This window comes from Podarcis tiliguerta (genome assembly GCF_965153285.1).
Source record: "Podarcis tiliguerta genome assembly, chromosome: 17".
In the NCBI taxonomy this organism is placed as follows: Eukaryota; Metazoa; Chordata; class Lepidosauria; order Squamata; family Lacertidae; genus Podarcis; species Podarcis tiliguerta.
In genome coordinates this window covers 7,269,890-7,295,144 of record NC_139550.1, presented here as the reverse complement: position 1 = coordinate 7,295,144, position 25,255 = coordinate 7,269,890, and the positions used below count along the sequence as shown (strand labels likewise).

Below are 25,255 nucleotides of genomic sequence, written 5' to 3'. Positions count from 1 at the left end.
ACACTTCCGGGTCACGTGGCCAGCGTGACATCGCTGCTCTGGCGAGCCAGAGCTGCACACGGAAACGCTGTTTACCTTCCCGCTAGTAAGCGGTCCCTATTTATCTACTTGCACCCAGGGGTGCTTTCGAACTGCTAGGTTGGCAGGCGCTGGGACCGAACAACGGGAGCGCACCCTGCCGCGGGGATTCGAACCGCCGACCTTTCGATCGGCAAGCCCTAGGCGCTGAGGCTTTTACCCACAGCGCCACCCGCGTCCCACCTTTCCACAGGTACTGGGGTTTAAACAGCCAAAGCCTCTGCAACAGCTGAACCAGCCAGTCAGACCCAAAAGGGCACAAAGGAGGAGACCCTGCCTTAGCATTCCGGAACCAAGCAAAGGAATTTCTGAAATTAACACAGCACACATAATACCCTGTTCCATACCAGATATCAATGCTTCCCTCCTCTGCCGACGAGGACAGATTCAGATGGTGGATGGAGGTGTGAGCCGGGAGGTACGCCTGTCCAGCAGCCAGGAACAGGTCATCTTGCAACCAGGTGACAAGGCGAAGCCACAGTGGATTTTTCCCGTCTCTGTTGTCGCCAAGGTCAAATCTGTGACAGTTTTCAAAAAGAAGGAGAAGAAATTATTCATGTACTTCATTAATTAGGAGCATTAACCATCCCCACCTCTGCACAATTCAAACCCTTTCTAAAATACACCTAGGCGACGCTGCATAGAGAATGGACAATATTATTCTCAGTATTATTTGGAGGAATCGTCTATTAGCCCGAGGTAATACCAGTCAGAAGGCAAGTCAGAAGGCAAGCAGAGGAAGAGGGTTATCTACGGATTCTGCAAACACTTTTATTGCGTATGTGCATCCCAAGTTAGCTTTGGAGAGCTAAGGGCTGATTCACGTGTGTTCTGTTCCATCACATCATCAAAACAGCTCCATCTCCTCACTTCATTTAAAAGGTAAAAGGTAAAGGGACCCCAACCATTAGGTCCAGTCGTGGCCGACTCTGGGGTTGCGGCGCTCATCTCGCTTTATTGGCCGAGGGAGCCAGCGTACAGCTTCTAGGTCATGTGGCCAGCATGACTAAGCCGCTTCTGGCGAACCAGAGCAGCGCAAGGAAACGCCATTAACCTTCCCGCCGGAGTGGTACCTATTTATCTACTTGCACTTTGATGTGCTTTCAAACTGCTAGGTTGGCAGGAGCAGGGACCGAACAACGGGAGCTCACCCCGTGGCGGGGATTCGAACCGGCGGGGATTAATCGGCAAGTCCTAGGCTCTGTGGTTTAACTCACAGCACCACCCGGGTGCAGAGGACAAACAAACAGCTCCATCTCCTCACTTCATTTACCTTGCTTTAAAACTGAATCAGTTTACATGTTTACTTTACCAGCCACCAAGCGGGCAACTAATTGTTTGTTGAGAAATCAAGTGCTGATCTGCTGGTGGGAATCAGGTTTGAGGGCCGCTTTTTTACACGTTGTCGTATTCAAGTGCAGGCCTAGGTTGTTTCAACTGGTTTACAATCCTGGATAGTAGACAGACATGAAGCTATAGTTTTTCTGTCTCATACGTTAAAAGGAAACTATAGCTTGTTTGGCCAGGTTTGAAGTACTAAAACAAAGGGAAGAGAAGCATGCTCTCCTAATGCTCATGATTTATGAAGCTGGGGTTGTTATGGTCAAACTGGCTCGTAATGTGAAGAACCAGTGAGTTAGCCAAAAAAATAAAAGCAAAGAGCCTGAGGAACAACTTTGGGAATGAGACATTGGGAAGAGGTGAATGCAACCTCCCTGTCTTAGGAGAGCGCAAAATATGGTCTGAAGCTCAACATCAAAAAAACGAAGATCATCACCTCCTGGCAAATAGAAGGGGAAGAAATGGAGGCAGTGAGAGATTTTACTTTCTTGGGCTCCATGATCACTGCAGATGGTGACAGCAGCCACGAAATTAAAAGACGCCTGCTTCTTGGGAGAAAAGCAATGACAAACCTAGACAGCATTTTAAAAAGCAGAGACATCACCTTGCCGACAAAGGCCCTTATAGTTAAAGCTATGGTTTTCCCAGTAGTGATGTATGGAAGTGAGAGCTGGACCATAAAGAAGGCTGATCGCCGAAGAATGGATGCTTTTGAATTATGGTGCTGGAGGAGACTCTTGAGAGTCCCATGGACTGCAAGAAGATCAAACCTCTCCATTCTTAAGGAAATCAGCCCTGAGTGCTCACTGGAAGGACAGATCCTGAAGCTGAGGCTCCAATACTTTGGCCACCTCATGAGAAGAGAAGACTCCCTGGAAAAGACCCTGATGTTGGGAAAGATGGAGGGCAGAAGGAGAAGGGGACGACAGAGATGGTTAGACCGTGTTGTCAAAGCTACCAGCATGAGTTTGACCAAACTGCAGGAGGCAGTGGAAGACAGAAGTGCCTGGCGTGCTCTGGTCCAGGGGGTCACGAAGAGTCGGACACGACTACACAACTCAACAACAACAAATGGAAACAATACAGAAAGTCAAGGGAAGAGTTACCCTGCTCACCAGAGCTCACCCAGCCAGTACCCAGTACAGACGTACCTTGGTTTTCAAACAGCTTGGTTCATGAACAACTTGGAACTCGAACACCGCAAACCCGGAAGTAGATGTTCTGGTTTGCGAACTTTGTCTTGGAAGCCAAACGTCCGGCGTAGCTTCTGATTGGAAGCCGCACAATGGTTTCCGAACGTTTTGGAAGTCAAACGGACTTCCGGAACACATTTTGTTCGAAAACCAAGGTACCACTGTGGTTATATGTATTGGTTTCACATTCCTTCAGGAACAAATATTCTGCACCCAGTTTAACTCCCGGTACCTGTATGTCTTTTCCAGCCGAGGGACTGCAACTTTGCATCTTCTTCCACCAACTGCACCAGTTTTAACAGTGGCGTCTGTGTCCGTCTGGCCATCTGTCAAAAAGCAACAAAGAGAATAGGCGATGGACTTACTTCAGCATCAGCCTGGGAACTTACCTCTGTTCTGTTTTAAATGAAAAGCAGATTGAAAGCCACCATCCCCACCCGGCCTTTTAGAATGCAAGGAGTTGAAGCCATGTTTTTGGCGAAGCCACGGGTGTACCTACCAGCTCTATAAATGGAAATCCTGTTGCTAGCATCCAAGACAGCAAGATCCCCGCTTCTAGAAGGTTCCATAAGGAAGGCAACTTGATTGACAGAACAGGGGAGCTGGAGCTGATAGGTACAAAGAGGTGGAGGGGCAACAGCGTGACGGAAGGCTGTCAACAGCACCTTGTCTTTAAAGAGAAAAAGGAGAGGGGAAAATCGCTTTCATGAGCATCAATGCATAGCAGCAAAGGCCAGACTAAACATACAGACATCATCACAGATTTTTTCATATTAAAATTGAATGCTTCTTAGTGGAGTCTGATCACTTCTTCCAGCGGCCGATTGTTAAGTATAGCGCAATCACATGAGCTAAGGCTATGAACAGGCAGGTCACAGGTTCGAATCCTGCCTCTAATCTGAACTCACCAGGTGGATTTGAATAAGTCATTATATTCCTACAGCCTCAGCCCCATCTGCTGATCAAAATACCAAGCTACTTTACAGGGCAGGTCAATAACAACAACAACAATCTTTATTACGGTCCAGAGACCCAACAAATCGTTACAAAGCAAGACACAATTCATACAGCCTAAAAAGGTAAAGGTACCCCTGCCCGTACGGGCCAGTCTTGACAGACTCTAGGGTTGTGCGCTCATCTCACTCTAGAGGCCAGGAGCCAGCGCTGTCCGCAGACACTTCCGGGTCACGTGGCCAGCGTGGCAAGCTGCATCTGGCGAGCCAGCACCAGCGCAGCACACGGAACGCCGTTTACCTTCCCGCTAGTAAGTGGTCCCTATTTATCTACTTGCACCCGAGAGTGCTTTCGAACTGCTAGGTTGGCAGGCGCTGGGACCGAACAACGGGAGCGCACTCCGCCACGGGGATTCGAACTGCCAACCTTTCAATCAGCAAGCCCTAGGCACTGAGGCTTTAACCCACATCGCCACCCGCGTCCCTTCATACAGCCTACCTCCAGGTTAAACGAGCATTTTGTTCAGAATATAGGGATCACTGGTTCTTGCAACCACCGATAAAAACTTTGCCACTGCTAATGTTCTAGCATTTTCCGGTCTTCCAATAGGAACCTGACATAGTGAGCCTCTAATTTTCCTGGGAAAGGTACCAGCAAGGGTAGGATCAGTTCAGCCCTGGCTTGCTCATATTTTGCACAGTGCACAATAACAATACTGAACTTCCTTACAGGATTGTTGTAAAGATTACTGAAACACTCTATGACATGTGAAGGGCTCTGAACACATAGAAAATTCTTTATAAATATTAAGATGTACACTCATCATGCACGGGAGATGAGGACGAGAATTGTCTTTTTACTATCTTTATAGATGTTTTGTCAGTTTCGACTGAGTTTCTTTGGAGGATTTCTAGGTTCCTTCAAAACGGCCTTTCCCTCACGTTAACGAGCCCTTAATCAGGGCTGTGTATACCTGGCAGTTAAAATAATTGTTCTGCATCGAGAAAAAACTAAATATCATGACCTGTTTGTATTATGCAAAATTAAGCGAATTTCTATGTACAGTGGTACCTCAGGTTACATACGCTTCAGGATACAGACTCCGCTAACCCAGAAATAGTGCTTCAGGTTAAGTACTTTGCTTCAGAATGAGAACAGAAATCGTGCTCCGGTGGCGCGGCGGCAGCGGGAGGCCCCATTAGCTAAAGTGGTGCTTCAGGTTAAGAACAGTTTCAGGTTAAGTACGGACCTCCGGAACGAATTAAGTACTTAACCGGAGGTACCACTGTATTTGCCTATTTTGCATCATTTATTCTGCTTCTACTAGCTATGGGGAGGAGTCCTGCATAGGGCCTACTGTAAACCTGACAGAGTAGCTTCTCCATCTTGTGAAATGCTGGGTGAAGTGGGGGAGATAAGGGAATAAATTCAGATTTTAGACTTTGCAAAAGTGTGGCCTAATTCTTTTTGCGCGGACTTCTCAGCAGGCGCAGTCCACCTTAAAAAACAACGCAACAACCTCGCTCAGTAGAAACGTACCTCCATCAATGACTGCCACGCTAGCCAAGTCGCTTGCCCCTTCGCCGCTGCTGCGGTCCGTACTCCACTGCCAGTCATAGCAGAGGTAAAGCCACTGCTGGCAGAGGATGTGGAATCTGTACGGCATCTCTTGGTCCCATGCCAGGGACACAATGGACTGGCTGCCTTCCGAGCTATCAAAATGCAGGCTTTGCTTCAGGTACCAGTGGTAGTTTGCCGTTGTCCAGAGCTGAACTGTACACAGAACGCAGGACTGTACATTAGACACCCCCCAAGTTGTAGCAGAACAGACACTCCCCCCCCCCAATCTCTCTAGCCTTTGAGGTACAGTGGTGCCTCGCAAGACGAAAAGAATCTGTTCCGTGAGTCTCTTCGTCTTGCGGTTTTTTTCGTCTTGCGAAGCAACCCCATTAGCGGATTAGCGCTATTAGCGGCTATTTAGCGGCTATTAGCGGCTATTAAAGGCTTAGGGATTAGCGGATTAGCTGCTAAAAGGCAATTAGCGGCTTAGATCAGCTGATAAGCGGCTTAGATCAGTTGTTAAGCGGCTTAGCGAAAAGCTGTTAAGCGGTTTAGGGGCTTGGGGAAAAGGGGGGGAGGGGGAAAAAAACCCCAGGAATCACAAGACATTTTCGTCTTGCGAAGCAAGCCCATAGCAAATTCGTTTTGCAAAGCACCTCCAAAACAGAAAACCCTTTCGTCTAGCGGGTTTTCCGTCTTGCGAGGCATTCGTCTTGCGGGGCACCACTGTATTAGAATCTCTTCTCTGCCTAGTTGTGTAGCATTCAGCTTAGTTTGAAAATGAACATTTCCCAGGTGGTGGTAGTCACCTTGTTCTTTTGCCACAGATGCCTCTTTCTCCGCATCTCTTTTTAAAATTTATTTATACTTTTCAAATTTATACATTTCATTAGTTTTACAATCGATTTAACATTTCAAATTTTTATTTCCTTCCTGCCTTTCTGCGGTTCCTTAAATTTATTTTTAAATATCTTCTTCATATCCACATTCATTTAACTTGCTCATTTAATTATCTACTGCAAATATATACTCTTATAAAACTACAATAATCCTGCTAACGTTTTCATCTGTTTACAGTTTATCTGTAAACATTCAATAAACCACTTCCATTCCTTTATAAAAAGTCTGTTATCTTGATTTCTTATTCTTCCGGTACGTTTTGCCATTTCTGCATACTCCATAAGTTTTTGTATGCATTTTGTATGCATCTTCCTTCGCTGAGACTTCTGCTTCTTTCCACTTTTGGGCAAGTAACATTCTTGCTGCTGTAAAGGGTAAAGGGACCCCTGACCATTAGGTCCAGTCGTGGCCGACTCTGGGGTTGCGGCACTCATCTCGCTTTATTGGCCGAGGGAGCCGGCGTACAGCTTCCGGGTCATGTGGCCAGAATGACTAAGCCGCTTCTGGTGAACCAGAGCAGCGCACGGAAATGTGATTTACCTTCCCGCTGGAGCAGTATCTATTTATCTGCTTGCACTTTGACGTGCTTTCAAACTGCTAGGTTGGCAGGAGCAGGGACCGAGCAACGGGAGCTCACCCCGTCGCACGGATTCGAACCGCTGACCTTCTGATCGGCAAGTCCTAGGCTCTGTGGTTTAACCCGCAGCGCCACCCGCGTCCCCTTGCTGCTGTAGTAGCATACATAAATAAAATTCTATATAATTTAGGTAGTTCTGTCCTTCCCACATCTTTCTCCACATCTCTTTTGCCTGGAGGCTTGCAAGAAGGAGGTCAGCACACATGAGGGACTGGCCTAGGTGTTTCCAGTTACTGACCTCTACCCTATAGGATTTGGGTTGCATGAAAAGTCTCTCTAGTGCCCTCTCTCTTTCTCTCTCTGTGTCCTGAGAGTTTAAAATGTACAGTGGTGCCCCACAAGACGAAAGGGTTTTCCGTTTTCAGAGGTGCTTCGCAGGACGAATTTCTCTATGGGCTTGCTTCGCAAGACGAAAATGTCTTGCGATTCTTGAGGTTTTTTTCCGCTCCCCAACCCCTTTTTCTAAAGCGCTAAGCTGCTAATAGCCTTTTAGCAGCTAATCCGCTAATCCCTTAAGCCTTCAATACCCGTTAATAGCCCTTAAACTGCTAATAGCGCTAATAGCGCTAATCCGCTAATGGGCTTGCTTTGCAAGATGAAAAAACCGCAAGACGAAGAGACTCGCGGAACGGATTCTTTTCATCTTGCGAGGCACCACTGTATCTCCTCAGTGGCAGCCATCACACATATTGGTGCATGCACGTTTCTGCAGTCTAATCCTCCACACGACTGGAAGCATTCAAATGCAAGCAGACAGCCATGCACCAGGGTACTTGATGGAGGCCACACCTGACTGTGAGCCAGTCTGAGAAGTTCTGGTTCACCAAGAGTCAGATGATAATGCTATGTTCTTACTGTGGGGTGTGAAACACAGAGCAGACAAAATACAACATTCCTAGAGAGGGATGTTTGTTCAGCCAGTAGATAAACTTCCTGTTTCCTCCTGGGCTGGGACAAACTTCCTCTACATATGACCAGAGGTGGGCTTGACCTTACCTGTGCAGGTAACAAAAGCACAGGACTGGCCACAACATCTCTCTCTCCTCCATTTTGCAACTCAGCCTGAGATGCTCTCTTGGCTTCCAAGAGAGAGGACAAGGGCTTCTAGCCAAGAGAAGACAAAGGAACTATCTTCTTATGGGATAGATTCCAAGTGTATATATTTTGTAACGTAAGTCTGCCTTCTGGGATCCATTTGTGAACAGAATGTGTGAGTAAACTATTTTATACTTTTTATACAAAACTGTGCTGTGTCTATTTCTTTTTAGGAGGGAATAAAAGGGGAATTACCAGGAAACTTATTTTAGAAGCTTAAACAAGCCTGGTAAACCTATTTGCTGTGTAAGTTTTAAAATGGGAATGTTACTCTGCTAAATTATAGAACTTGTTAACGCAAGTTGGAAAGGATATTATTAAACAATATATCCTCTCCTGCCTCCCTGAACATTCCCACACTTACCATATGTCTTTGGTTGAGCTGTATCTTCCGTTTTCAGTTCTTCCAACCATACTGCCAATATCATGGAGTCCGAATTCCAGAGTAGCTCATTTACCTAAAGCAACATGGATTGGGGTGTCGTATGAAGGAGGAGCCATTTCCAACAGAATTTATTTTCCTTCAGTCAAGTAACATCTCCGTCACAATTTAAAACAATGATTTCTAAAGAATTCTAAATCCCTCCAAACAAGAGGAGGGCAAGAAATCTTCAGATTCAGTTAGCTGACTACTATAGTGGTACCTCAGTTTTTGAACGTCATCCGTTCCAGAAGTCTGTTCGAGTTCTGAAACATTCAAAAACCAAAAACTGAAAGCGGAAGCCTCAATACGGAAAACTCAAAATGGAAGCCGCATTTTCTGTTCGACTTCTGGTGTGCGTTCGAAAACTGAGGCATTTACTTCCAGGTTTTCGGCATTCGAGTTCCGAAATGTTCCAACCATGGAGGCGTTCAAAACCGAGGTACCACTTTATTCAGTTTACAAACCCTTCAGAAGGAGGGTCATCCTACCTTGACTTGGCCTTTGTAGAAGGGAAGTGTGAATTCACCATGAAGAAGTCCGTTTTTTTCAAAGAACACAACATCATGTTTGTTGGCTTTATCTTGTGTGGATGCAATTAAGCTTCCAGAGGGCCTCGACAAATAAAACGAAAGTGTAAGTTAGGACAACGTTTCGGACAATTCCTCAAACATGCATTTTTATTTTTTTAAAAAAGACGAAGTAGTGAAACGTCTGTCATAAGGAAAGGTGGAAGGTGGAGAAGGGAGACCCTATATATATTACAGAGAGCTTCTGAAGGTGGAGGTTCCTCCTGTGTGTTCTAGAGTACAGCCCCTCAGAACAAAATGGTCTCCACTGAGAATCAAGCTTTCCCCTCCAGTACAGCCCCCATCTACAATCACCTGCAGGAACTTTTCCAGGGAGAAGGGTGAAAGCCAATACTACAAATATATACATACAAACAAACATTGCTAGAGTCAGAGAAAAGGGCTACCGTTTCTCGTAGATCTGGGAACTCAACAACAGTGAATCCTGAGCATTAGATCTAAAGCCTTGGCCTCTGAGAAATTTATGTGCAAGGCCTACCCCTTCATTGCTCCTCAATGCCCTGCTGCCTGCGATGCAAACAAAACCGGTTCACCCACCACTGAAATTCTCACTTCATTCCCCATTTCCCTCCATCTCTTCCGGCGTTTAATTCAGGCTTCCTCAAACTCGGCCCTCCAGCTGTTTTTGGCCTACAACTCCCATGATCCTTAGCTAGCAGGACCAGTGGTCAGGGATGATGGGAACTGTAGTCTGAAAACACATGGAGAGCCGAGTTTGAGGAAGCCTGCTTTAATTAATGGCACTGCTGCTAAATTCAACTTCACAAAGGATTCCCAGGATCCTTTGGGGGGAACCACGACTGTTAAAGTGGTATGATACTGCTTTAAATGCATAGTGCAGATTGGGCCTAAGTGGGTTTCAACAGTGAAGTCACCACCTTTAAAATCCATGGCTGGTGAAGTTTCAGTGGGCATATGTGAACACAACACAAACTCATTGCGCACCACAAAACACAACTCTTCCCTACTCACTTCCATGCCAGTGCTTGTTCTAACCCTGGGACGGGCTCACTTGTAGTCTGCAGAACAAGCTCTCTGCTCCACACCCTGACTTTCCGAGCACCTGCATTTTCAGAGGGGGGGGGGGAGAGAAATATGCGCACAGTAGACTCATTATAATTGTTTTCTAAGCTTCAGGATCTGCAGACTATGTTTCACCCATAAAGTCTCCCAGGGAGCCTTATCAGACAACACAGGTTAATATTACATCTTGAGCAGCTGTACATTCATTGCTCAGTCTGTCTGATGGAGACTTTCCTCTTTTTAAGGAAACTGGCGCAACGCCTATCATCATGACTGTACATATTATGTGTGAACCCATGCGCAGGGATACCATAGGTGTGTTTGCATGCAATATACATGTATGTCCTCGGCACCCGGGTGGTGCTGTGGGTTAAACCACTGAGCCCAGGACTTGCCGATCAGAAGGTCAGTGGTTCGAATCCCCGCAGCGGGGTGAGCTCCCGTTGCTCGGTCCCTGCTCCTGCCAACCTAGCAGTTCGAAAGCACGTCAAAGTGCAAGTAGATAAATAGGTACCGCTTTGGCGGGAAGGTAAATGGCGTTTCCGTGCGCTGCTCTGGTTCGCCAGAAGCGGCTTGGTCATGCTGGCCACATGACCCGGAAGCTGTACTCCGGCTCCCTCAGCCAATAAAGCAAGATGAGTGCCGCAACCCCAGAGTCGGCCACGACTGGACCTAACCGTCAGGGGTCCCTTTACTTTTACCTTATCTACCCAGTATCCCAACTGCAACACTGTAGGCCATGAGTGAAAATAAAAAATGCACTCAAGGATACCACTGATTATCTCAGTGCCTGGGATGGGAATAGCTTTTGTGTTTCCTTAACTGTGTATCAGGCTCTGGCCCATTTATGTTAGCCCAATACTTTAACAGGAACCACATAGAACTGAGATAGCACATCTGCCTATGTCGTCTTGGAGTTCTGTCTCCTAAGGAGACATTAAGGGTGTGAACAGAGCCATGAGAAATACCTTAACAATGTATATTAATAACAGTTATGATGACAGAGTATTCTCACTTTTTAAAATACGATTTTTTTATCCTTTATTCAAGCAGGTGTTGTGTGTGTTTTTTGAGCAAAAAGCATTTTATTGTTTTGAACTTATACCAACCTGTCTCTGGGCAAACAGCACTCACTGCAAAGTACTGTCCATCTCCTCTCCAGGTGATTCGAGGTCTACGGTCATCCCATGGCAGAGCAGGCAGCACTTCCTGGGGAAATAAATGATGATGCACTTCCTGTTAACTGAGACGCAAGAGGCAGGTGGCCGTGTGCCATTTACTCCTAGTCCCCCCCCCACCTTGTTTGCTAGCTTAATTTCCCCATGGATGAGACTGAAAAACTGAGGGCCTGCTCTGATTGGCTGCAGTCGTACAACACAGTAAACCATAGTGAATGACAGCAACAAACCACAAGCTGTGGCTTTACAAACTGCTGTTTGCTTCAACCCCAAACAAACCACAATATACGATATGAAACCCTTCTTTGCTAAGCAATCATGGCTTATTGGATCAAAACAAGCCAAAATCCCCACTATGAACATATCACTAATTTAGGAACTGTGATTTGCCGTTCCTTCCTATGCCAGGAGCGTGGCAAAGTGGGACCAATCCTCACGTTCAGAGTAAACAAATAACTATGGGATGTGCAAACTGGCCTTATATTTCAATTCAGTGTGTGAATAGGCTTAGGGACCTTCACGATTAAGTGGACATTTCAAACTGGATCCTCTCAATCCAACGCTCTATCCACTCCACCACACTAGCTCTGTGATCCTATTTAATGCAGGTATTCCAATAAGAACAATTTATTCAAATAGGGGTGTGTGCCTTTCTTACACCCATCATTTTGCCACTGTATACATTTTATACTTATTTGTGTACACGCATAACCAATATTTATAATGAATACAGTACCACTGGCTTGGTGCGAGCTGCCTTCTTGCCTTCTGATCCATGAAACTGGGTTTCCTTTTTACCCCAACCAACAGTAATAAACTTTCCTAGAAGTTAACAAATTAGCAGCATTTGTGGTGTGACACTTTAACAATCGGACAAAAATGTATTGCCCACCCCATCAAACTTCACAAGACTTCATTCTTGTTCTCAAAATCTTTTGCAAGCTTTACAAGTCACCATGCCAACCACCTGATATCAACTTCATTGCTGGAGACCAGCTGGAGACCTTAAGAGTTTATGAAGTCTTGATTCAGACATAAACGTGATATCTTTGGAGGTCTTTAAGCAGAGGCTTGACAACCATATGTCAGGAGTGCTCTGATGGTGTTTCCTGCTTGGCAGGGGGTTGGACTCGATGGCCCTTGTGGTCTCTTCCAACTCTATGATTCTATGATCTCTTTCTATTATTCTTACAGGGGGTTATATCTCTCCATCCACAGATAAGCTAAAAGCATTTGTCACATTTCGGGGACACATTACAGCCAGGCAAAAATAAACACACAAAAAGGACATGGAGGAGGGCTACTGAAGGCTAAATAGTTATCTGGAGGGCCACATGTGGCCCCCAGGCCTGAAGTTCCCCGCACCCTGCATTGTAGAGTCTTGAACTAGGTGTCTTCTCAAGTCCCTTCCAACCTTGTAACATGCAAAATGAGCAGCTGGATCCAGTTGTCTGGTTTTCATTTGGTTCTGCCTATGCGGGTGGCGCTGTGGGTTAAACCACAGAGCCTAGGACTTGCCGATAAGGTCAGCGGTTCAAATCCCCGCGATGGGGTGAGCTCCCATTGCTCGGTCCCTGCTCCTGCCAACCTAGCAGCTCAAAAGCACGTCAAAGTGCAAGTAGATAAATAGGTACCGCTCCAGCGGGAAGGGAAACGGCGTTTCCGTGCGCTGCTCTGGTTTGCCAGAAGCAGCTTAGTCATGCTGGCCACATGACCCGGAAGCTGTACGCCTGCTCCCTCGGCCAATAAAGCGAGATGAGTGCCGCTACCCCAGAGTCGGTCACGACTGGACCTAATGGTCAGGGGTCCCTTTACCTTTATGCATTCAATTTTTAAAACTGCTGCCGTGCATTTTTTGAGCATCCCATATCTGCAGCACCAACTCACCTTCTCCAAAGTCATCTTGGTGGATTTGACTTTCTGTAATAGGTTCAAAGTCCCTCGTCATCAGGATGAGTGTCTGCTGACCTGTGTCACAGTGTGAACAGCAATGGCCTTTAAAATCGAGACTCTGCCAAGATGGACTAATATAGCTTACTTATCACACCACAAAATTCCAACCCTTCTTCTGTGGCTGCTGGGACAGCACTGCATTCTCTTTTCCTAGACCACTGTTTCACTTATATTACATAGTCTTCTCCAGCTCTTCTTGATATTTACCAAATATGGATGTACTCTTACATGGCATTGTCTGATACTGCTTTCTGCCCCATTGTTTCTTTGGATTTCGTACGTTTCATTCAACCTACCTAGACATTCTACCACATTAAGTGCAACATAAATTGTATAAATAAAACAAGAGATTTAGCCTACAATGTTGTCTTTCAACAAGCCTTCTAAATGCTTAAACCCAGTTGATAACTGTATTGGATTTGACTTGATTTTATGTATGTGTTTTTTTGTTTTGTTTTTAAATGTTTCAATATATGCAGTTTTAACTGTTTTTATATACGTAACTGTTTTATATATGTGATTAAACTTCAAATCGTTTTGGGATGCCTCATATGAAGCGATTTGTAAGTGAACTAGATAAACAAACAAACAAACAAACAAACATGTGATTCCCAATATTTTAAAGTCTTCTAAAAAATAATACAGTGGTACCTCTGATTACATACTTAATTCATTCCAGAGGTCTGTTTTTAACCTGAAATTGTTCTTAACCTGAAGCACCACTTTAGCTAATGGGGCCTCCTGCTGCCCCCACACCGCCAGAGCACGATTTCTGTTCTCATCTTCAAGCAAAGTTCTTAACCTGAGGTAATATTTCTAGGTTAGTGGAGTCTGCAACCTGAAGCGTATGTAACCCAAGGTACCACTGTATTCAGTTAGCACATGACAAAGGCATTTAAACTCGAAGAACAGTTGACAAAACAGTAGCAGAATATTAACTTAATAGTTATTACTTCTGTATTGCCGTTAAACGTAAAAAGTGACTGCTTTCAGTAGGAGCTTCTGGATCTCACAGACACAGAGACTTTGTGCAGATATGATGCTGGTTCAAAGAAAACCTCTGTCTGCCAATTGGTACAGAAACAGGTATGTGCTCCCCATCCCTCTTGCTCTCATCAAAAGTAATTCCCCCCGCCCTAAATCATACTGATTTAGTGTTACAGGTGCGCTGATGCCGACAACTGTTAAATGCTAACTAAGCAGGTTTTCTTGTCAAACCAAAGTCTGAAGCCAAGCTTGGAAGTTGGTTTGCTGACGAAGAGAACCGGATTCACAGCCAGCACTGGTGAACCTGTAACACTAACCCGGAAAGCGCGCAGTTCCCAAGGCTTATTACGGTTTTGCAATGGGTCAGCACTGTATCATCTTCAATAGACCAAAAGGTAAGGAACGAGGCTGACAGGATTGGCTTTGGAACGTTGCTCCACACCTGTGGCAAGGAGAACGAGCTCTTGGTCAGGACTCCAGCTCATCACAGTCAGACCGCTGTCCACACTCCCAACACACTCCAACTGCAAAAAGATTGAAGACGGTTAACTCATGCTGCTGCTCCTGTGCCTTTTAGCAGCAGCCTCACACAACCTCACAAGGGATTCGACAGTGTCAAATGGAGGATAAAGCCATTAAAGGGTACTAGCCAAGGTTGTGATGTACTCCCTCAGATTACAGAGGAAGCATGCCTCTGAATGTCAGCTGCAGGGAACCAGAAGAAGAAGAAGAAGAAGAAGAATTTGGATTTGATATCCCGCTTTCTCACTACCCTAAGGAGTCTCAAAGCGGATAACCATCTCCTTTCCCTTCCTCCCCCACAACAAACACTCTGTGAGCTGAGTGGGGCTGAGAGACTTCAGAGAAGTGTGACTAGCCCAAGGTCACCCAGCAGCTGCGTGTGGAGGAGCAGAGACACAAACCCGGTTCCCCAGATTACGTGACTACCGCTCTTAACCACTGCATTCAGGTTCTGTTTAGAGGCTTCCCATAGGGCACAGCGGTCCAACAGGTGGCCCAACGGCCACGTATGTCCCTTGAGGGCTTTTTTGTGGCCTTCAGCAACATTTGACGCTTCCACAACCCTTGCGCTGCCTTCCCAAAGTCGGTAAGCAAGGCACTGTGCTTTGGGAAGGTGGTGTGAGGGCTCTGACAGGATCCTAGTGTCTCCTTTTAACTTTCCCAAAGCCTAGTTAGTGCCTTCCCAGCTTTGGGAAGGAGGTGTAAGTTCTCTAGATGCGGCAGCTAGACTGGTGACTGGGAGTGGCCGCCGAGACCATATAACCCTGGTCCTGAAAGATCTACACTGGCTCCCAGTATGTTTCCGGGCACCATTCAAAGTGTTGGTGCCGACCTTTAAAGCCCTAAACAGCCTCGGCCCAGCATACCTGAAGGAGCGTCTCCTCCCCCAACGTTCAGCCCGGACACTGAGGTGGTACCTCAGGTGAAGAACTTAATTCGTTCCGGAGGTCCGTACTTAACCTGAAACTGTTCTTAACCTGAAGCACCACTTTAGCTAATGTGGCCTCCCGCTGCCAAAGCGCCACCGGAGCACAATTTCTTTTCTCATCCTGAAGCAAAGTTCTTAACCCGAGGTACTATTTTTGGGTTAGAGGAGTCTGTAACCTGAAGTGTATGTAACCCGAGTGTCAGGGAACTGCCATCGGAGCTGGAGGCGGAGAGAAGGCTCCAGAGGGATGCCGGAGAGGGTCCCAGCAGGGAGAGAGGCAGCCCATCCGCTGGGGAAGGAAATCAGCGTAACACCAGAGGAGAAGGGGGGCAGATGGGAGAATCGGAGAGGTGGCTCCAGGACTCCTCGCCGGAGACCAGCGGAGAGGGTACGGGTACTCCGCTGCCCACACCCTCTTTGCGCAGAAGACTTCCGCGCAGGCAGAGTAGGAGGAGACTGGGCGTCAAACAGCTTTTATGCTGGAAGAGGTTCAAGAAACGCCCACTGATGGATTCTGCCAGCGACTGGGGCAGCCACGAAACTTAAGGCTGACCAGACTGAAAGGGTTCAACCAGGTAACCTAGCCAGGAGTGGCGGCAACTTACGCACGAGCAGCCCCTAGAACCATTACACCGAGGTACCACTGTATGTGGTAAAATACACCTCAGTGACAATTTACATTTGGCAAACTTCCCCCGCCCCTTACGTGCAACAGATTTAAAGAAATCCATATACTGCATTAACAAAAAAGAGCAAAAGCTAAAAACTCTGTGGATGCTAATAAGATTAAGGCAAGAACATTTACAACATCCATATCACTGGCTAACCATCATGTTACTTTGGCCCCTCCTCTCATACCTGGTTTGTGTTCAGATTGCACAGTATGACATCTCCAGTCGCAGTAGCCACACAGACAAATTCCTGGTCAGGCAAATCCTCAATGCCCACAATGAACCCGCTTCCATCTTCAGGTAGGAAACCCTCAGCTAGCAAAGAAACTTCATTTGTGACCTTTAAAACAGAGACAAGCACCTGCTGTAACGCAAACATGTAGATTTGGCTCTTAGCGGAAGACCACAACCCACGTGTGCGTTAAACTGCAGTTATTTGCTGGTCCTGCTGCAAACTGCTGGAATCATCCTAGCAAAAATTGCATGTTCCTCTGGCATACACATCTAGAAAAATATGTGGATATATTTTGATAACCCTTTTACTAGGATTCTATGCAATGGCTTAGCATCCAACACACTGGGAAACTGTAGAGTGCCTCTTTACTGACTGTTTTGAGATGCTGGTGTTCATGGGTTAATTATTTTTATATTAATTGCTGTGATGAATTTAAATTCTGTTGAACTTGATGAAATGTATATTACCCTGTACACCTTGAGGTTGATGGGCACACTACACATCATCATCACCACCATCATCATCATCATAGAAAGCAGTGATTTGCAAACTTGTTTTCTTAGGAATCTTGGAGTCCTTTGGAAATCTGTCAGGGGTTCCTTGCTGAGAAGATCAGTAATAGCATAGAACATTTAGTGAAAAACACTATAACTGAACATTCCCTGCAAAGTGCAGTCGTGGGAGAAGAGTGAGCAAATTCTGGTGCACTTTTGGTTCATGAACATAGCAAAACCTAACAAGCCTGGTCAGCAACAACCAGCAAGACCTGGAAGTATGTTCTAGAATATATCCCAGAACCCTTTGCAATATGCAGAGGTTCTGTAGCAGAGGCAAAGGTTCTTCAGCAGACACACCAACATGGCAAGAATTTCCTGGGAGCAGGAAATCGAAAGACTGCCGCCCTGAACGTTTTAGTGTTAATCGACACACTTCTGCAAATACACACACTCACAATTTGAACAAAGTCATTAATAAAAGTTATCCGCATGCTTTCTGTCTTGCAAAATTAACTCAAGAATCTACCCAAACATTTTTTAACGCCAGAAATTATCTCTGTATGGAGCAGTAAATAAAATACATTGTTGAAAGCATACACAGGTTCAATTCCTTCCTTTGATTGAAAGTATTTTATGCCCAAATATTCACATCATTAGGCCTCACCTGATGAAAAGCCAAGGGCTCACTATGGAAAAGCAGCAAAAGTAGTTGGCAATGGACTGTTGCTAGGCAGGCAGCTCTTAGAATGCATAAACCAAAATTGACATGTGCTATCTCACCTCTTGTGTGGTAGGATCCACCTCCACAATTCCATACTCTGTACTGACTAATAACGTCCCCTTGTCTGCACGGAGACAGAAGCCTTGAGGAGTTCCAACAGTCCGGACTGGCTGGCATTCCCAGGTTCTCAGCAATTTTAGATTTCTCATGCTGTCTTCAGTGCATACAACTGAAAAGGGCTAAAAAGGAATTGCTCTTCTTGCCCTAAAGACCAAATCAAAGTAACGGACTGCACCTAAATGAAAAAGGAGAGAGAAGCAAGCGTTGGGAAATGTTAATTCTTGAACACAAATATTTGAAGCAGTGTCAGGAAACTAAAATTGGGAGTGCTTCCAGACAGGGGGCTTTATACGGTTGTAACCAGGGCCGGATTTAGGTTTGATGAGGCCCTAAGCTACTGAAGGTAATGGGGCCCTTTATATGTCCAGCTGTCCTTTGTCAACAACAAATTGTCACTGTTTTTTGTGTTGAATATATGCTATATGGTCATTTATGGACCTAACAGGCATCTAAAGCCATTTGCACATAACAAAATATGTATTTTATCGAAGTAATCGTTGAACTGAAATACAATTAAGAAGTATATTAATAGTGAAATATAATTAAGAAGTAGCATATTAATTGTGATATTTTAGAGAGCAGGCTAGCAGGCGGGGCCCATTACATACATCATAGGAGCCTACACAACACAAAACACTGTTGCTGTATGTAGGTTTTATTTTATTTGTTTTTTATCTTCTATTTTGGAAAAGTACATCCAGTTCCCCCCCCTTTAATTTTTTTGGGCCCCCCCCCCCAAGAGAGTCGGGCCCTTATAGCTTATATGTAAATCCGACACAGGGACGCGGGTGGCGCTGTGGGTTAAACCACTGCCGATCAGAAGGTCGGCGGTTCGAATCCCCGCGACGGGGTGAGCTCCCATTGCTTGGTCCCTGCTCCTGCCAACTTAACAGTTCAAAAGCACGTCAAGTGCAAGTAGATAAATAGGTACCACTCCGGCAGGAAGGTAAACGGCGTTTCCGTGCGCTGCTCTGGTTCGCCAGAAGCGGCTTAGTCATGCTGGCCACATGACCCGGAAGCTGTACGCCGGCTCCCTCAGCCAATAAAGCGAGATGAGCGCCGCAACCCCAGAGTCGGCCATGACTGGACCTAATGGTCAGGGGTCCCTTTACCTTTTAAAACCGACACTGTATGGTTGTAACAAACAGATCGGTGGCAGAAGGCTTGCATGCATGAGGAGTACAGATCCTAGAGTAAACACCCGTCTTGAAACACCCATTAGTAGAACTGTCACTGTACCATGATGGAGAGCTAGCTAGTTTTAAGCACATCCAAAGATTGTCCTGTTTAAGAAAATAAAATAAAATGGGGGGAGATGGAGGACTATTTTGCAACCAAGGGCCCGGTCATTCCGCCCTTCACCTGCTAGTAAGGCGATAATTCGCAAAAACCAGACTCCTCAGCTGTGGGGGAAGAGAGTGCACCCCCAACCCCCGGGGTGCAGGCGGCACCGCGCGCTCACCTTACAACAAGCGGCTCCCAACTGCCCGCGTGCAACTTCGCCAGAGACGCAGCGCGCCTGCCATAGTCAAGCCACTGTGCGGGCAGAGCGAGGGGTCGAGCATGCTCAGTGAAGATCGCGAAGCCGAACCAGAAGAGGGCGGCTCTGCGCATGCTCGGCGGCATTCTGAAGCCGAACCAAGTGAGGGCAGCGCTGCTGAGCAAGCCGTAGAAATCTCATCCTGGGCATTATATTTAAAGGGAGCGTGGTGGTTCCTTAAGGATCAGTTCAGCCTCAGAGTCTGAGACTTCAGCGACTTGCTTGCCCTTTCAGCAGCCTTTAGGGCCTGGGAGTGGGTTCTTTTCATTGAAGGAAAACTGCTTAGGGTATTAAGAGTGATCTTGCGTGGTTTGTTTTGTTTTTTTAAAGGGCATCGGAAAGTGGAATCATGAAATCAATAGCTCAGCTAATAACGCCTTATATAATAACAGCGCTGGATAGTTCGCCAGTATTAAATAACGGATAATTAGACGCAACTTTTGGCTGTGCTAGCTAAGTTGCTGAAAGAAACGAGCATGTCATTCGTTTTTTGCTCTTGCAAGAATAATAAATAAACGACGCATGAATCTGAGCTTCCAAGATTACGATAGCAATCTAGCTCGCGATGATTTATCGCTCAGGGGCGCTCGGGTCTTTATCTTGCAGGAGTTTGCGCCAGTCCTGTGCAACTTGCTGTAAACCTCAAAGCACTTCCGATCAGGCATTTGCGGACATTCGCTGGTCCCGGGCGACATCACGGGAATCAAGGCTGCAAACCCATTAAATCTGGGCGGGCTTGCAAAAAGGCGAATGCATGTAATTCAAGTTGCCCAGCGCAGCGGCTTCTAGCAGCTGTACTTGAAAGAGCCGGGCTTTACGCAGCATTTGATCTCGCATGACCATAGCTGTTTCCCTTTTTTTAAGGGAAATTCCCTTATTCCGAATAGTATTCCTCGCAAGAAAAGGGAAAAGTTAACAGCTATGCGCATGACATGTTCTTGGAATGCCGTTGCGCATTCTGTCCTTTCCCTATAAGTAAAAATAAAATAAAATAGGTGCAGGGAACTGGGTTGGTTTATTGGGGGTGGGTGGGAAACCTACAGCCAGCTATTATTAGGACCAGCTTTAAACGTCGCAAAATAAGCCGCAAACTTTCGAGCTCTCCAGAAAAAAAAACACTCGCCCTCGCCTCGGGCAAGAACGTGGAATATTTCTAGGCGAAAGACGCGGCAAGGCGCGCCTCCCCGCTTCCCCCGCCAAGCGCGCAGCGGCGGAATGCATTGTTGTCTTGCTTTCCGCTCCTTCGCGGCTTTCCATGCCGGGACTGCCTGGCACCGCCCCGCCCCAACCGACCAGGAAACAGCCGCTGCTCGCTGGCTCGATCCTTGCCCCATAACATTTGCGGCCGTTTGATCAGGAAGCGGATCGGGCCCTTTGCAGGCGCAGCTGCTTCTGGTGAAGTCCGCTCGGAGGGCGAGTGAAGGTAGGAGCTGAAAGAGTGACTTGCTTGCTTGGGCAAATTTGGGTATACTTTACGCACATGCGGTCCTCCTCTGTTGAGTGGGGTTTGTTTGTTTTCCCCCAACTCCCTTAGCGACGCCACTTTTCTTACTTGAAGGACTGAACTGGGTAGTTTTAAACAGCAGGAAAGAAAGCAGTTTAACAGGTGCAGCATGGAGGTACTGTCAGTGGCGTAGCGTGGGTTGTCAGCACCGGGGCAAGGCAAGTAATTTGCGCCCCCCCCCCCCGCTGCACTGTCCCTCCCCCAGATAGTCCCTCTCTCTCTCTCCGCTCCGCACCGCACCGCACGCCTGGCACCCCCCCCCCCTCCACAGTGGGCGGCGACCCGGCGGCTCGGATCGGATTCACACAGCCAGCACTGCAGCGAGAGAGAGTGAGTGAGCCAGGTAGGGGCAGAGAGTTGCGAGTGCGAGCACGCCCCCCCCCAGATGTTGCGCCCGGTGCGGCCGGCCCCCCCCCTGCACCCCCCACGCTACGCCACTGGGTACTGTGATAGGCAGGAGTGCCAGCCAGCTTGGCCCTGCGTCAGGTGACAGCAAAAAACTGCAAGGTTTTTAGCGGGGGCAATTAGAATAAGATCTACTATTTGATTATTAATGTAAACCTCCGAAATGTATTTTGTACAGTTAAGTTTTTACCTCTGTCTTCAGTACATCTTGTTTTATTTTATTGCTATGGCTGATAGAGATAAAGTTTCTTCCGATCTGATCTGATCTTGGCCCCATGACCGGGGGTGCCTAGGGCTATGGGTACCATGCAATGTGTGCATGGCCCTGGCTGGCACAGAACTTTGTGGGTGCCCGGTCCCTTCATGGGGAATTTTGTGGGTGCTCAGGCCCCCAGGGCCCCAGGAAGTTGGCACCTGAGGCAATGATAGGTGAGGGAAACTGCGCTGTTTATTTTTGTTAGCCAATGCAGTGGCCCGAGGGGGTAGGTGGTTGAGAGCTAATGTGGCTGAGCTGTTTGTTTGAGACACCTCACCCCACCCATCATCTATCCCATCACTCGTTTTGTGCAAGTGCTTTTGTTTCTTAGCTCCAGAAACCCCTCCTTTTTGCATTAAATGGATGGCACTGTGGGTTAAACCACAGAGCCTAGGACTTGCCGATAAGAAGATCAGCGGTTCAAATCCCCGCAATGGAGTGAGCTTCCGTTGCTCGGTCCCTGCTCCTTCCAACCTAGCAGTTCAAAAGCACGTCAAAGTGTAAGTAGATAAATAGGTACCCCTCCGGTAGGAAGGTAAACGGGTTTTCCGTGTACTGCTCTGGTTCGCCAGAAGCGGCTTAGTCATGCTGGCCACATGACCCGGAAGCTGTACTCCGGCTCCCTCGGCCAATAAAGCAAGATGAGCACCACAACCCCAGAGTCGGTCACGACTGGACCTAATGGTCAGGGGTCCCTTTACCTTTTATTATTGGACCAGGGGTGCCAACTTGAATAAAATATGGGCGGGCGGGCAGATAAGCTCCGCCCTGCATCATCAACCACATGATGCGACACACACACACACAACATTTGAATGGCAATGCCCATCAACTGGGGGAGGGGGCTCAAATATTTTATGGGAGTTCAAAGGGATCTTGGCCCCTAGGAGTTGGCTCCTATGTACTGGACATGTCATGCTCCTCCTGGAGTAGTTTGTCCACCTTTGGTCCCCATCCTGCACCCGGTGCTCACCTGTGGCTCCTAGAAGCTGTCAGGATGCAGCCACACCCCAGGAAATGGCTCTGGCTAGCCAACCAAACCAGGTGAGGGAAGCCGATGGGTCTCAAACTCTGAGACACTTAGGGACTTCTCCTGCATGTGAAGAAGGCTCTGGTGGATTGAGCGGACAAGACCAATAGTAGGTCCAAGGGTCAAGAAGACAGTCTCTGCAGGGGCAGTAGAGGGACATGAGGGCAGATGGGACTTGTCCACCTGGGAAGGGAGCCCATCTAGGAGAAGGAAAACTCCAATCCTAAACCTCTGCTGCCTTGTGGGATATTTTGGGGAGAAGAAAAGACTGAGCCAGCCCTACACAAATCTGGAGTGGAGTCCTTATGGGTAAAATTATGAACAGAAGGTTTGAGGTTCACGGCGTGCTCCACTCTAAAAGGAAATTTAATGAAAATGATGTACCGTAGGTATATCACCCTGGTAAAACTAGCAAAAATGTACAGAGTAAGTAATAAAATGTGTTGGAAATGTAAAACAAAAGACGGTGAATTTTTTCACATGTGGTGGACATGTGAAAAAATGAAAAAAAATATTGGGACATGATATATAACGAAATGAAAAAACTATTTAAATACACTTTCCCAAAGAAACCAGAAGCATTTTTGCTAGGGATAACAGGGGATGAATTTAAAAAGAAAGATTACAAACTATTCATGTATGCAACAACCGCGGCAAGAATCTTAGTGGCTCAGAAATGGAAATCCCAAGAAATCCCAACTTTAATGGAGTGGCAGATAAAAATGTTTGAATACATAGAATTGGCGAAATTGACTCATAAGATTCGGAAATTGACTTATAAGATTCGGAACCAAAAAGAAGCAAAGTTCGAAAAGGATTGGAGTAAAATTGTTGACTATATACGGAGTAATTGTAAGAATTTAAAAACTGTAGCAGGATTAATATAAATCTTGTGATGTGGATGGAGTGTAAATAAGAAACTGTAAGAAAAGATTTGAGATATGAAAACCGTTGAAGGGATGGAAGGAAGTCTGGGCGCAATAAGGCACAGGGTAGATAAGAAGACATGAATTTTTGAATGTAAGAGTATTTATTTTATTTATTGTTGTTTCAAAAAAGCAATAAAAAGTATTGGAGTGGAGTCCTTAAAATGGTTGGGTGGTCCCTTGTACGCCTCTGTAATGGTTCTAGGGGTTGCTCGTGCGTAAATCAGTGCCACACCTGGGTGGGTTGCCTGAGTGAACCCTTTCTGTCTGGACAGCCACTCGCCCGCGGCTGTCTCAATCGCTGGCGTTTCTTGAACTTCTTCCAGCATAAAAGTTCTTTGACGCCTAGTCTCTGCCTACTCTCCCTGCGTGGAAGCCTTCTGCGCAGGGAGGCTGTGGGCATCGGAGGACCCGTGCTCTCCCCGCTAGTCCCCGGCGAGGAGTCTTGGAACCACCTTGCCAATTCCCCCATCTGCCCCCCTCCTCCACTGGTGCTACGCTGATTTCCTTCCCCAGAAGATGTGCTGCTTCTCTCCCTCCCGGGACGCTCTCCGGAATCCCTCTGGAGCCCTCCCTCTCCCTCTGGCTCCGATGGCAGTTCCCTGACAGCCTCCTTCCAGCAACTCCTGCAGCCAAGCTGGTGCCAAAAGCATTGCTCTCCTTTCCTTTGGACCCCATCAGTGAAGTCGAGAAGGGGGTCTTGTCGTCTGGGCATCCCAGGACCTCCGTACAGACGACCCATGCTTGTGCACGTTGGTGCAGAAGAAGAAGAAGAAGAAGAGTTTGGATTTGATATCCCGCCTTTCACTCCCTTTAAGGAGTCTCAAAGCGGCTAACATTCTCCTTTCCCTTCCTCCCCCACAACAAACACTCTGTGAGGTGAGTGAGGCTGGGAGACTTCAAAGAAGCGTGACTGGCCCAAGGTCACCCAGCAGCTGCATCTGGAGGAGCGGAGACGCGAACCCGGTTCCCCAGATTACGTGACTACCGCTCTTAACCACTACACCACACTGGCTCTCAGTACTACTGATGCAGTAATTGTAATGTGCTAAGTGCTGCATGGTTTCAGTCATGGTTTTTATGGCTGCTTTTCTGTCTTGCATCTTATTTCATTGTACTGCAGCCTGCATTCCACAGGAAGCAAATTGAAAGACAAGAAAATACAATATAAGAAATGAAATAACAATACAGCTAGATATCATCGGGAATGTTGAAAGTGGCCAAGCCATGGATTGCCTGAATGAAGCTTGTGGTCCACAGACCACAGTCTGGAACCCCTGTACTAGGTGACTCAAGGCAGCTAGCAACATGTAAAATTTAAAGCTATCAAAAGAGGAACAATAAAATGCAACCAAAGCAGTAAAATAAAAGCAGCAGGAATATAATAAGAGCAGCAGCTGAGAAAACCTCAGCAAACCTGCAGCAAAATTAAGCAGCCTTCTTACTCAGCCAGCCACAACCCCTCCTGAAATAATCTTAATGTCCTTAGCTAGTTTGGTTTCTGTAGGGAGGACATTCCAAAGCAACTGGAAAAAACATTTCCTTGTTCCCACCTGCTGCACTTTGAGTTTAGGAACAGGATCTCTGATGCTGAACAAAGTTCACAGGAAGGCATATATATGGGATAAGGTGGTCCTTCAAGCATCAGTCATGGGCTGTTTAATGCTTAAGAATCAGTGCCTATAAGTGGCCCTGGAATTGAAGAGGAAGGCAATTGGGGGTGGGAGGGACAACAACAGAGTTACATGCATCAGCCCAGCCCCAGGCAACAGGCATTTTGAACCGGTTGAAGTTTCAGGATGCCTTTCAAGGGCTGCCCTTATCCCCACAGCTGACAGTATGTGGCTGAAAAGTGGCATTGCGCATTAATGGCATGATATACTGGTAAGCTACCCAAGCAACTCCGGGAACGGGAAATTCTGACCAGCAGTTATTGAACAGAGGTAGAAACCAACCCACCTGCAAGCAGGCTGATTTCCTGGACCTACTT

General features: G+C 46.8%; 2 protein-coding genes across 2 annotated transcripts in view; one reads left to right on the top strand and one right to left on the bottom strand.

The window, feature by feature from the left end:
• Positions 1-19,173, bottom strand: part of ELP1 (elongator acetyltransferase complex subunit 1) — a 49,310-nt gene extending 30,137 nt beyond the window's left edge. The window contains exons 1-14 of the mRNA XM_083419491.1: positions 19,067-19,173; positions 17,544-17,779; positions 16,219-16,371; positions 14,353-14,434; positions 12,858-12,938; positions 11,707-11,792; positions 10,902-11,001; positions 9,742-9,832; positions 8,671-8,794; positions 8,123-8,216; positions 5,106-5,339; positions 3,112-3,282; positions 2,845-2,938; positions 426-596 (exon numbers count right to left, since the gene is read on the bottom strand). Coding sequence (XP_083275617.1) covers positions 426-596; positions 2,845-2,938; positions 3,112-3,282; positions 5,106-5,339; positions 8,123-8,216; positions 8,671-8,794; positions 9,742-9,832; positions 10,902-11,001; positions 11,707-11,792; positions 12,858-12,938; positions 14,353-14,434; positions 16,219-16,371; positions 17,544-17,693 — 1,631 coding nt within the window. The 5' untranslated portion in view covers positions 17,694-17,779; positions 19,067-19,173. The remainder of the gene's footprint in view (positions 1-425; positions 597-2,844; positions 2,939-3,111; positions 3,283-5,105; positions 5,340-8,122; positions 8,217-8,670; positions 8,795-9,741; positions 9,833-10,901; positions 11,002-11,706; positions 11,793-12,857; positions 12,939-14,352; positions 14,435-16,218; positions 16,372-17,543; positions 17,780-19,066) is intronic.
• A 311-nt stretch (positions 19,174-19,484) lies between these two features.
• The window catches only part of TBC1D2 (TBC1 domain family member 2), a 30,036-nt gene continuing 24,265 nt past the window's right edge, over positions 19,485-25,255 (top strand). Inside the window, exon 1 of the mRNA XM_083419643.1 lies at positions 19,485-20,567. The gene's annotated coding sequence lies outside the window, so the exon portion shown is untranslated. The remainder of the gene's footprint in view (positions 20,568-25,255) is intronic.